A 13,597-nucleotide genomic window follows, 5' to 3' on the forward strand; every position below is an offset into this window, starting at 1 on the left:
CTAAAGGAAATAGCAACCCACTCCAGTATTCTTGTCTAGAGAATCCCATGGACAGAGGAGCCTGGTCAGCTACATTCCATAGGGTCACAAAGAGTCAGACACAACTGAAGTGACTTAGTATACAAAGTCAATATATATTATACATTCTAGAAATGTATCTACAAATTCCACATCTACTCCTAATCAGTGATAATGGCCTAGGAACTCCATTGCTATGAAATCTTTCAAAATGCAAAGACTGTTTGGGAAAATAAGTGGAAAAATCAAAAGTAGAGCAGACATTCTGATCCTATACTGAGTTATTCTTGTTAAGAGCACCATGTTTGGAGACAAAAGCCTGATTATTTCAAGTTGAAACGCCAAGGGGTAGGAATCAAAGACTTTTTGAGCCAAAGGAGAATTTAAAGAGCATCTAACCCAAAATGAAAATATTTCAAAGGAAGGGAGAAATGCAATGTGCCTGATGAATCCGAGTGGAGCTGAACAGTAACCAATGATGTGAAAAATGAACAATTCCACAATATCCGTCCAGGAAAAATAGACAGGACTTCAGCTCTCTATGCTTTGGAAGCATTCAGATGGACAATGTAGGTAATAATAGTCTCAATTTCACACAATCTTTTTCCACTGTTAATGACAGTTCTTTGAGTCTATTTTTATCCATGAACAAAGGAAACCCAAATTCTCTTAAGGTAGTATCCCACCTTAAGCTCTAACAGAAATAGCCTTCAACATTGCAGAATTATTTCTTTCCCACTCCAGAGACATTCAATGATCTGCAGACAGGGGAGTAGTGTTCCTTGGATTTATCCCAAAGGCGTACATTAAACATCACATTTACTCATCTTCTTTTTTTAACAGAAAATAACAGTTGTCATGTTCCCCTCCTCAAAATTACTTCCTTTGCATTAAAAGTTTATAGTGTTACAACCTAGATGAAAATAGTTTAAATTGGTGAAAAAACATCCTTCTAACATTCAGGAGACGCCATCATGAAGACAGCACTGCCTATAAACATATGTTGATTGTGTGACCTGATGTATTCCCAGAAGAAGCTTTATAAAAATCCCACCAAAATAAACATCATTTTCTAGGAGCTGGTGGATAAAACCATGAATTTTAACCAGGTTGTATCATCTTACCTGGGAGAGGTTTAGCTAGAAGGGTTCTTGTCACTGGTATGGATCAGGATAGCCTGGAGAGTTCATAAAAGAACAAAGTACTTGCCCACTAGAGGAGGTTAGGGTTTATTTTTAGCATTTCACCAGGTGATTCTGATACACATGAGGGTATGAGGGTTGGAGAACAATCCTCAACCTTGGCTGCACATTGAGGTCACCTGGCAAGTCGTAACCACAAACCCTGATGCCTGCATCCACCCTCAGAGATTGATTTCCTTTGGTCTGGGTAAGGCCTGAGCTTCAGGAATAGAAAAGCTCTCCCGGTGATTCTAATGTGCAGCCAAGTCTGAGAACTACTCTCTAGAGAATGGTATCCAGATTTGGTAAGTATAATTAGAAGATGGAGAGAATTCTGATGGCACCTGAAAAGAGATAAATAAGTAGAGAGAAACAAAGGGACAATTCTATCCCACTACAGTCTGATATATAAATAACAAGATATAAAGACAGAAACAAAATTCAGTTTTGTCAGATGGCAATCTGGCTAATGTGAAAAAGGGTTTTGAAAATGACCTTCAGTTCATCTTATATATAAGGTTATAATGTGGTTTCTGAGCTGTTCACCCTTTCTTAATTTATTGAACAGTTTCTGAGCACTTGCTATGTGCAAGGCCTGGTACCAGATGCTATGGTAAGAGGACAGATAAACAAGACAAAAATCCTTGACAGCAAGGAGTTTATAATTCACGACAGTAAATAAAACAGACAAAAATAGCAAGTCAATAAAACAACTGTTATAAAGAGACAAATTATGACTGTCATCAAAGTTTGAAAGAGAGAGAAAGATCTCTTTTGGACTGCATGAACAGGGAAGATTTCAAGAAAGAAACAACATTTGGTCTGAGCCTTGAAGGATGAGGAGGGTTTTGATGGGCAAATATGGGAGAACAAGCATTTCTGAGACAGAGAACAACATGACTTAAAGGCCCAGAGGCGGGCAGTGCAGTGATGGTCAAAGATGGCAGACTGGACCAAGAAGTTAGAAAGTGAGATAAACAGAAGATCAGGTGACTTGTGGCCACAGGAGACATCTGATACTTCTGGAAGGTATTATTTAAATAATGGGGATATATTAAAGGGGCATTTGGCAGAGAAGTGGCAAATTAGAACAGCAATTTAATCAGTATGGTGAATTAATGGCAAACTAATCAGAAAGATTAATTTTGTGGAAGTGTGCAAAGCAGACCAGAGGGAGGCAATTATAGAAAGTGAACCTACTGTGGGACAGGGGAGTGCAAGGGGCTGAAAAGTCTAAACTAGTAACAAGAAACAGCAAAAGCCTGAGAAACATGATGAAGATGTTTCTAGTCTGAGAAGCAGAGAGAAGGACAGTACTGTGAATATGAATAGAAGAGTCAACAGCAAGACATCACTTGAAGAAGATGATACACTGCGTTTTCGCCATGCAGAGTTTAGAGTAGCAGGAGAACATGCAGTAGAAAGTTAGAAATGTGGGACTTGAACTCAAGAAAGAGGTAAAGCTAAGAATGTCCCCTTTGGTTTGGGGCCCTTCCTCTTTTCACTCTCTTCTCCATCTGTCCAACTCCTTCAACGATTTTGTAAATGATTAACTGGAAGAAAATTACCAAGGCTTAATATATTAAGAGCCCTTAGAAATCAATAAGAAAAAAATCTGTGCCTCAATTTTAAAAATGGGCTAATGATGGAAACAAAAATTTAAAAAAGAAACAATATAAATAGTTGATAACCTACACAAATGTTAGCTTTATTAATACATAAAAATAAAATAAAACCTGGCTAATTGACAAGTGGAAAACAACTGCTAATATTGATGAGTATAGTGAGAAGGTCACTCAACTAGAAAAAAAAAAAGTGAAGGATATGTCCTATGGTATTAACTGACTGTTCCTGAGTAGGTAGGATTCATTTAACAAATAGTTAATTACTACTATGGTAAATGCTACTATAATACAGAGCCAGACACTGTATTAATGCCTGGAAATACAGCAGCCACACCAAATTAGACCCCTGCTCTTTTGGAGCGCCCATCTGATGGAGACTGGGGAGTAAGACAGCCAATAAAGAGCAGCTATTATGAATGACACAAACAAAAATATTCAGAGTAAGGAGACAGAGAATGGTAAGAAGGAGGTAAGGGTCGTCAGGGAAGTTTCCTGATAAGGTGACAGCCAAGATGGCGCCTTGACAAAGTGAGGGAGTGAGCCATGAGGATGCCTAGGAAGACTTCCAGAGAGGAGGAGGAGCTGGTGAAACAGTCCTGCAACAGGATTGCTCGAATACTCCCAGCGGAGCCAAGAGATCAGTGGACTGAGTGAGAGGAGTGAGAGACTGGGGAAAGGGTAGGTGAGGGCTCTGCTCCTGATTCCACGGAGGTGGGTGCGTCCACACCAAGCAGTTCTGTGGCACCAGATGGAAGTCCTACAGTTCAGCACAATTCTGACACCAACTACCTGAGACAGCATCAGAGTCCACAGGTTGAGTGCAGTCCTATTAATACAAGACTGCTTCCTCCATTTCAAAAGCCAAATGAAAGTCCAGGTTGTTGCTTAGGCTATTGACCAACCAGCTATAGTTTGGAGGTTCCAACGACACCCTACTTGGGTTCAGCTAATTTGCTAGATTTAATTTTCAAGGGATTGGATCTGATAGACAGAGTACCTGAAGAACTATGGACAGAGGTTTGTGGCATTGTATAGGAGGCAGGGATCAAGACCATCCCCAAAAAAAGAAATGCAAAAGGGCAAAATGATTGTGTGAGGAGGCCTTAAGAATAGCTATGAAAAGAAGAGAAGTGAAAGCCAGAGACAGAAAGAAAAGATATACTCATTTGAATGCAGAGTTCCAAAGAATAGCAAGGAGAGATAAGAAAGCCTTCCTCAGTGATCAGTGCAAAGAAATAAAGGAAGACAACAGAATGGGAAAGACTAGAGATCTCTTCAAGAAAATTAGAGATATCAGGGGAACATTTCATGCAAAGATGGGCACAATAAAGGACAGAAATGGTAGGGATCTAACAGAAGCAGAAGATATTAGGAAGAGGTGGCAAGAATATACAGAAGAACTATACAAAAAAGATCTTCACAACCCACATAATCACGATAGAGTGATCACTCACCTAGAGCCAGACATCCTGGAATGTGAAGTCAAGTGGGCCTTAGAAAGCATCACTACGAACAAAACCAGTGGAGGTGATGGCATTCCAGTTGAGCTATTTCAATCCTAAAAGATAATGCTGTGAAAGTGCTGCACTCACTAGATGAGCAAATTTGGAAAACTCAGCAGTGGCCACAGGACTGGAAAAGGTCAGTCTTTATTCCAATCCCAAAAGAAGGCAATGCCAAAGAATGTTCAAACTATTGCACAGTTGCACTCATCTCACACACTAGTAAAGTAATGCTCAAAATTCTCCAAGCCAGGCTTCAACAGTACATGAACAGTGAACTTCCAGATGTTCAAGCTGGTTTTAGAAAAGGCAGAGGAACCAGAGATCAAATTGCCAACATCCGTTGGACCATCTAAAAAGCAAGAGAGTTCCAGAAAAACATCTACTTCTGCTTTATTGACTATGCCAAAGCCTTTGACTGTGTGGATCACAACAAACTGTGGAAAATTCTTAAAGAGATGGGAATACTAGACCACCTGACCTGCCTCCTGAGAAATCTGTATGCAGGTCAAGAAGCCATAGTTAGAACTGGACATGGAACAACAGACTGGTTCCAAATAGGGAAAGGAGTATGTCAAGGCTGTATATTGTCACCCTGCTTATTTAACATATGTAGTGTGCATTATGAGAAATGCTGGACTGGATGAAGCACATGCTGGAGTCAAGACTGCCGGGAGAAATAACAATAACCTCAGATATGCAAATGACACAACCCTTCTGGCAGAAAGTAGAAGAACTAAAGAGCCTCTTGATGAAAGTGAAAGAGGAGGGTGAAAAAGTTTGCTTAAAACTCAACATTCAGAAAATTAAGATCATGGCATCACTTCATGGCAAATAGATGGGGAAACAGTGGAAACAGTGACAGAATTTCCAAAATCATTGCAGATGGTGACTACAGCCATGAAATTAAAAGAGGCTTACTCCTTGGAAGAAAAGTTATGACCAACCTAGAGAGCATATTAAAAAGCAGAGATATTACTTTGCCAACAAAGGTCCATCTGGTCAAAGCTATGGTTTTTGCAGTAATCGTGTATGGTTGTGAGAGCTGGACTATAAAGAAAGCTGAGTGCCAAAGAATTGATGCTTTTGAACTGTGGTGTTGGAGTAGATTCTTGAGAGTCCCCTGGACTGTAAGGAGATCCAACCAGTCCATCCTAAAGGAGATCAGTCCTGGGTGTTCATTGGAAGGACTGATGCTGAAGCTGAAACTCCAATACTTTGGCCACCTGATGAGAAGAACTGACTCATTTGAAAAGACCCTGATGCTGAGAAAGATGGAAGGCAGGAGGAGAAGGGGACAACAGAGGATGAGAGTTTTGGATGGCATCACTGACTCAATGGACATGAGTTTGAGTAAACTCTGGAACTTGGTGATGGATAGGGAGGCCTGGCGTCTTGCGGTCCATGGGGTCGCAAAGAATCGGACATGACTGAACTGAACTGAATTTGCTAGAGGCTCACAGAACTCAGAAAAACACTTTATATACTAAATCAATGATTTATTATTGAATAATAGCTAAATAGGAAAGATGCCTAGAGAAAGTTATGGGGAAAGGGTGCAGAGCCTCCACACCCTCTCCAAGGATGCCAATCTTGCCAAATTTCCCCAAGTTCAGCCACCCAAAAGCTCTCTGAACACTATGCTTTTAAGATTTCATGGAGGCTTCATTACATAGGCATTGACCACTGGTGATTGAACCTCATCTCTAGCCCCTCTCCTCTGTCCTGATAGAGATGGGACTGAAAGTTCCAACTCTCTAATCACATGGTTAGTTCTTGTGGTGACCAGACCCCATCTATAGGCACAGTCCAAAAGTCACCTTGTTAACATAAAATGCACCTTTATTGATCTCATAACTTAGAAAATTCCAAATTAAAAGCTCTGTGCCATAAACTAGGACAAAGACCAAAGATAAATTTCATATTATCGGTCACAATAGGGAGATGGGATTAGAGAGAGATTTGGAGAGATATCAGAGAAGACAAGGAGGCTATACTGAGGATTGGGAGCTTATTTGAGTAAGATGGGAGCCATTTGTGAGAGGAGGGGATATGGGATGGCTTATACTGTGAAAGGGTCATTGCTGGCTGCTCTGTGTGCAGTAATGGGGTGAGGGTGGAGGCAGGGAGATCAGGAAGGAGGCTCTCTGGATTGTCTGGTAAGAAATGGAGGCTTAGGCTAGGTGGTGGGAGTGAACACGATAGCTGTGGATGGCTGCGAGTTTTACGTATGTTTAAAGGTAGAGGCAATGAAAAAGAGAGGAGTTCAGGATGACTCTAAGCTACCCATGATTTGAGTCAGGGCAACTGCGAGAGTCCAGGTGACATTTAGCAAGAAGACTGAGAAATGAAGAGCTGGTAGCAGGGGCAGGAAGAGGTGGAGAATTCGGTTCCATACGAGTTGAGTTTGAGATAATCAGCTAAAAAATGAGCAGAGAAAAGTGTCAAGAGTTGAGACCAGCAATTCTGGAGCAGTTAGAAGTAAGGAAGATGAGCATACACCAGCAAAAAAGCTGAGAAGGAACCACCGGGGAGATTGGATGAGATGACTTGCTTCATTTGCTTATCTTTATTTTCTGCTTAATAATTATATCCTGCTTGTGTAATAAAAATAATTTCTAAAACTTTGTTTCAAAGCATGGAAAAGCAAAAAAACAACAACAATGACAAAAATAACAAAAAAAGGCAACAAGAGACCATGGAAGTATATATTAATATGTTGGTACCATGTATATATTGCACTAACAATTGACACAACTGAGTGACTGAGCAACGAGAGCAACAGAGTACATTCTCTCACTGCATTCTCCTCTGAGCCCCAGGCTCCTCTTCTCTAAGGGGACTTTTTGCCCACCCTATCAACAAAAACCTTCAATTCTTATTATTCTTTATTCTTTTATTCTGCCTTTTCATTCTGATTTCATGCATGTATTTGTCCATTTATGTGTATATTGTCTATCTTTCACACTAGACAGTCAAGACAGAGATGATATGTTCACAGGTATATCTCTAGCATCAGGTATAATCCCTGCACAGACTGGCCTCAAAAACTTTTTGTGAAACAATAGAAAAACAAACAACCCAATGCAAAAACAGGCAAAGGAATTGAATAGATAGTTCTCCAAAGAAGATATACAAATGTCTAGTAAGTCCATGAAAGATACTCAACATCACTAATCATTAGGGAAATGAAACTAAAAGCACAACTGAGATACCACCGTGTACCCATACAGATGGCTCTTATCAAATACAAAACAAAACAAAACAAAACAGAATACAACAAGCGTTGGTGAGGATGTAGAAAAATTGGAACCTTTGTGCATCACTGGTGGAAATGTGAAATGGTGCTGCCACCACAGAGAAACAGTATGGTGGTTCCTCAAAAGATTAAACATAGAATTATCATTTAATCCAGCAATTCTACTTCTGGGTATACACAAAAAAGAATAAATGCATAGGCTCAAACAGATATGTGAACACTAATGTTAACAGCAGCATTACTCAGCAGTGAAAAGTAGAAGCAACTCACACGTCTGCAAATGAACAGGTAAACAAAAAGTGGAATATACATGTGATGGAATATTATTTTGCCTTTAAAAAGGAATGAAATTCTGACACTTACTGCAACATTGTTCTGAAAACATTATGCTAAGTGAAATAGACCAGACACAAAAGGACAAACATTGTATGATTTCATTTATATAAAGTATGTATAATAGTCAAATTCATAGAGGCAGAAAGTAAAATCATGTTTTCTAGGGGTTAGGGGAAGGGAGTAATAGGGAGTTATTGCTTTATACAGAGTTTCAGTTTGGGATGACAAAAAAGTTCTGGTGATTAACAGCAATGGTGGTTGCGCAACAATGTGAAAGTACTTAATGCCACTGATATGAACACGTAAAAATGGGTAAGATTTTATGTTGTGTATATTTTACCACAATTGAAAATACAAAATTAAAAAAAAATATTTGTTGAAAGATTTGAGTGAATATTCTTTTTTATTTTTGTTTCAGATGCCAGGAATTTTATTAAATGAAGTCATGATGACTATTATTCCTCCTTTTCATAATTGTAATTTTCTATTTTAATGATCATTCTAGACAGATCACTCACTATAGATCTTTTTGGTAAGTAGGCATGACTATAAATTTTTATAATGTGAATAAAAAGCAAAGGGAAAAGAAGCCATGTTGTTTTCAACTTAGTGAACACTCCCGCTTTGGAATTCTAAAAATCTTTGTTTACACCTTCATTATGTCACTTCATACATCTCATAGTGATTGGCTCCTTTTTCTGTTTTTCTCCAGAGTCTATATCCTGAAGGCACACTGAATCTTAGTCAATCCTATTATCACCCAAGTTTAGCAAATTTACTGGCATCATCAATAATTAATTAAGGAATGTGTCTTATTTTGAGATACAAGGACTCTACAAAGAAATGATGACTGAAAGATATAATATTCGGGGGGCATCAATTGAGGGAGATCACTGATTAATTTCAACATTTCCTAAAAACTAAGAGGTGAGGCTAACTGCAAGGAAAGGGAGTAGGTCTACCTAGGGTCAGGGATTTGAAGTGCCTGTATGCCCTGTTTACAGAAGTAATCCTTACTTTCTGTGCCATCTGCTTCCACTTGGTCTTCTCTGGGTTTCTGCTTAAATCTCATGTTTCCAAAGTGCAGGATGGCTCCAGTGAGTTTATAAGATCCATACTTCTCATCAGAAAGAAAGCCTAAGATGTCCATGGCTTGCTGTAAAAAGAGAAGCAGATGGCCAAGTATTCATTTGCTTAATAGCTGTAGTAAGCACCTCACCTCTGCTGTGTATCACACCTCCCTCCACTTGCAGGCCGTGGGCTGCCTGCCGGAGGGAAGGAGATGGATTACCACAGCCCTGAAGTGTGACAGTTCTGTTCAAAGTAATGCAAATTGGTTTGAAAGTGCCCTGTTGGCTCTTGGTCACCTGTAGCCTGCTCATCCCTTTAAAAGAGAATTAGGAAGGCATATGACTTGACTTGTTTAACTCAGTAGTTTTAGAACTCTCCTCAGATGCCTTCTCCTCTCCTATTCCTCTCTTCTCCCTTCCAATAATCTATCATTAACTGGCTATATGAGCTCAATTATTTTGCCTTCATGGTTATGGGATAAAGTAGCACCATATCTGATGGGTTGCTTATTTCTGGGATCCCATATGTTCTCCCATATTTATTCCAGATTCATTTTAACAACTGGCAAAAGGAAGTATTTAAGAAAAGAAGAACTATGTCACCAAAGAACAGCATCCTAAGAAGCCACTGCACATGGTAAGAAGTGTGATCTCACACACTCCAGGAGGGTGGAAATTGGTAATCCTTCTAGTAGTTAATTTAGAATATGTATCGAGAGACTATAAAAATTTCATAATCCTACCTTTTAGAAATCTAGCATAAGATGAATCTGATATACAGGAATGTACTCACCTACAAAGATATTCACCATAGTAGGAAAAAAAACCCTCAACCTTGAGTCTAACAATAGGAGAATGGTTAAATAAACTATAGAACAAATGTGTGATAAAATATTAAGTATCCATTAAATGTTTATGAAGAGTATGTAATAACACTGAAAATGCTAAACGTTAATCAAAAAGCAAACAATATATCAAATAGCATTTGTAGAATGATTATGATCCTTGATTTTAAAAAACACCAAAACAACTACATAACAGCAATCCCAAAGAGAAAAAAAATAAAAGAATGAAAACAGTCATTATCATTGCATTGAAGCATCTTCCTACTTTTCTATATGCATCAAAAAATACTGACGAAATAAATAAGTATAAAACTCTGGACAGAAGCAGTCCTGTAGGGGCACCTTCCACTCTCCACCCCTAGGGGAAGGAAGGTCACTTCTCCAGGACCCTTCGGAAGAGAGGAGATCTAAGATGCTTTTTTCCATGTCTCATTGTCATTACCAGACTTTGCTCTGATAACTAACAAGCCTTACATCCGTGGCCAGCAGTTCTTCAGCATCATCCAAGCTCTCCACAGCAACTGTTCCATGAGAGCAGAAGTGAAAGTCAGAGGGATTTTCAGACACCAGGCACATATCTGCAGTGGGAAAACCATCAGTTAAACAGCTTACAGAAATCCACAAGGGTTCAGAAAATAATTGACCAATATTCACAGTTTACTCTTACGGCTTACAGCATACTTGTAAACAAGCCAAAATAAAATCCATATTCTACACCCAAACCTCTGCAATCAATTTCTGCCCTCTATTAACTTGTCAGTCATGTTCTAATGCCTCCCAAGAGAAGATCAGACAGGCCAAATCGGAAAGCAGATTCAATTGTAGCCACTTGAATTGGTGTGAAAAAGAAAACAGATAATGCATGTTGGCAAAACTTGAAAACAGGAATTTGGCCTAGATATGTGGTTGAGGGCCAGAGAACAACAACAACAACAACAACAAAATATGGTTTGTAAAATTTTAAGTATAACAGGCCTGAGCTTCAAAAGCTAGGCAGCAGGCAGAAACTGGGGTCAAAACCCAGGGAACATTAGCAGTATAACCCTGTCACATCATGTCCTCCCTATTAGGAGGCTGAGTCTGTCTTTCAAGGGATCCATAAATCAGCTAGTGTGTTCACTGCTGCACCTCTGATGTCTAAGACTCCTGACATGATTCACCTAGTCAGGAAGCATAATGCAGGCTGAAGCCAAGGCAGGCCATCAGCAGCATGTCTGCAGTCAACTTGGCCAAATCACATTAACCTCTTAAAGCCTGACACTCGCTCCCAGTGAAGTTTTGTAGAGCCCATCTGAGTTTTCTGTTTAGCACTCAATGAAGTGAAGTTCTATTATCCTGAAGTTAGAAACAAAGAAATTGGACTATGTGAATGTTCCAAATGCTCTATTTGGAAACAATCCAAGCGTCCATCATTAATTATTCCTCAGCAAACAAAAGCATGCACTATGAACATGTGCTACAGCATGGAAGCATCTCAAAATAATTTGCTGAGTGAAATAAGCCAGACAAAAGAGTATCCACTGCAAGATTCCATCTTATAAAATTCTAGAAACATTAACTAATTTGTCGTGACAAAGCACATTAGTGGTTGCCTATGTACTGGGTTGGGAGAGGAGGGCTTGAAGGAGTCAGAAGGGGCAGGAGGGAGGGATTTCAAGAGATCAGAAAACTTCTGAATGGATATATGCATTATCTCAATTGTGATGATGGTTTCACCTTATAGATACACACGTCAATGTTTACACTTAGGTCAATAATACTTCAATAAAGCTATTTGATAAAAGTAATTGGGCTAACCCAAAAGAAATCAGGCTGAATTCAAGTATAATATATAGTTTAAATAGAAATATAATTCATAATAATTTTTAAAGTATTTATTTCAATGGAGATTTAAATGTCCTTTACATGTTAATACTTCTCAGGAATCTCCTATATTATTCCTCATGCCTCACTTTATATTAATATCTATTAGAGATCCAGTAATATGCCAGGAATTATTGTAAGTTTTATGGATACATCAGTGAAAAAAAAAGTCATTCCTGCCCTCATAAAGCTTATATTCCAACAGAAGACAGAATTAAAAGTAAATTAGTAAAAATATGACATGTAAAACAGTAGTAAGTGCTAAGGAGTAAAATAAAAGGGAAAAGGAAGAAAAAGTCTTGGATATGCAGAGTTTCCATTTTTAACCCAGTGATCAGAGAAGGCCTCCATAAGGTGACATTTGCGTAAAGAGAGTTACAGGAGAGAGTCATAAGTGCAGGAAGAAATTTCTAAGAAGAAAAAAAGCAAATGAAAAGGCCTTGAGGTGGGGTGCTTGCCTGGAATTTTGAGTGGCTAAGGTTGGTAAAAGAAAGAGTAGGCCATGAGGTCCAAGAAGCATCCAGAGGCCAGATTATAGTGCCTCACAGGCCATGGTGAGGATATGGGCATTTCTGCTCTGTGTGAGATAGGAAGTCGCAAGAGGTTTTTGAACAGAAGAGTGACATCATCTGATTTTTTTTTTTTTAAATTTACTGTGGCTGTGGTTAAAGACAGAGGGAGAGGGTGGAATCAGGGATAACAAGAAAGTTAATTCAGGAGGGAAAAAAATGGTACTTGACTTGGGGGTGATAGCAGACATCGTAAGAAGTAGCCAGAGCTTGGATTTTGAATGGAGTAGAGTCAACAGGATTTGCTGATGAAACAAATGAGAATAATGTGGGAGAAAATTCTGATCAAGGATAACTCCAAGGGTTTGTGCCCAGGCAAGCAGAAGGATGGAGATGCCTTCAGATGAGCCACTAAACACTGTGGTGGGAATAAGCCTGGTGGGGTGGAGTTTAGGAACGAGGTTGTAGGCATGTGAAGTTTGAGACGCCTATTAAACATCCAACTGGAGACATAAAAAAGTCTGTTATCTGTGAGTCTGGAATGCTAAAGAAAAGTCTAGACTTAGGATCAAACTTTGCAAGTCATCAGGTAGAAATGATCCTTAGATGATCTGTCACCACAAGACAAAGCCAAGGACTGAGCCCCAGGGCCCTCTAAGTTCATGTGCTGGATGAAAGAGAGCAACCTGCTACGCAATGCCCAGAGGTTTAGGGGAGAGGCCAAGGGGGAAGATTTTCAGGAAGAGGGAGTCATCAACTGTATCAAATACTGTCCTGACTATACGTTATCAAGACTCTCTCTGTATTTTATGCAAGATTCATTCATGACTTTACTGATGACCCTCAAATCTATATTTTCTGAGCTCCAGACCTAGATCTCCAACTTCTTGTTAGACATTTCAAGGTGAATGGCCACAAGTAGCTCAAACCCAGCATTACCACAATTGAATCAATGATGTTTACTGTGTCTGCCCTGAAGCTATTCTTCTGTGGTTTCTTATGCAAGTGAATGTCACCAACACACCCAGGCCAGACACCTGGGTGCCACAATGCCTTGTCCCTTCACTCAGCTCAAATGCAGACATCATCTCCATGTCTTTCAAATCAAAGCATTTATTTAACCTATTTTCTCTACTGTAGGCATATGCTATGGGAGGAGGAAAGGATACAAAACTGAAATAGTCCTTTCCATCAAGGAGGCTAGAGGAATCATATACCTAAACCATACAAAAATGGGGAACACGTGTATACCTGTGGCAGATTCATGTTGATGTATGGCAAAACCAATACAGTATTGTAAAGTAATTAACCTACAATTAAAATTTAAAAAAAAAGAAAATGCTGTACTTTAGGGTGGAGGCATGTTTTAGTTGGCTGACATTAAAAACG

At 39.2% G+C, this 13,597-nt stretch overlaps 1 protein-coding gene across 1 annotated transcript in view; it reads right to left on the minus strand.

Moving 5' to 3' along the window:
- Positions 1-13,597, minus strand: part of MYH15 (myosin heavy chain 15) — a 142,123-nt gene that overhangs the window by 110,703 nt on the left and 17,823 nt on the right. Inside the window, exons 10-11 of the mRNA XM_069552446.2 lie at positions 10,311-10,414; positions 8,939-9,077 (exon numbers count right to left, since the gene is read on the minus strand). Of these exons, the coding sequence (XP_069408547.2) occupies positions 8,939-9,077; positions 10,311-10,414 (243 nt within the window). The remainder of the gene's footprint in view (positions 1-8,938; positions 9,078-10,310; positions 10,415-13,597) is intronic.

This window comes from Ovis canadensis, chromosome 1 (assembly GCF_042477335.2).
Source record: "Ovis canadensis isolate MfBH-ARS-UI-01 breed Bighorn chromosome 1, ARS-UI_OviCan_v2, whole genome shotgun sequence".
NCBI lineage: Eukaryota > Metazoa > Chordata > Mammalia > Artiodactyla > Bovidae > Ovis > Ovis canadensis.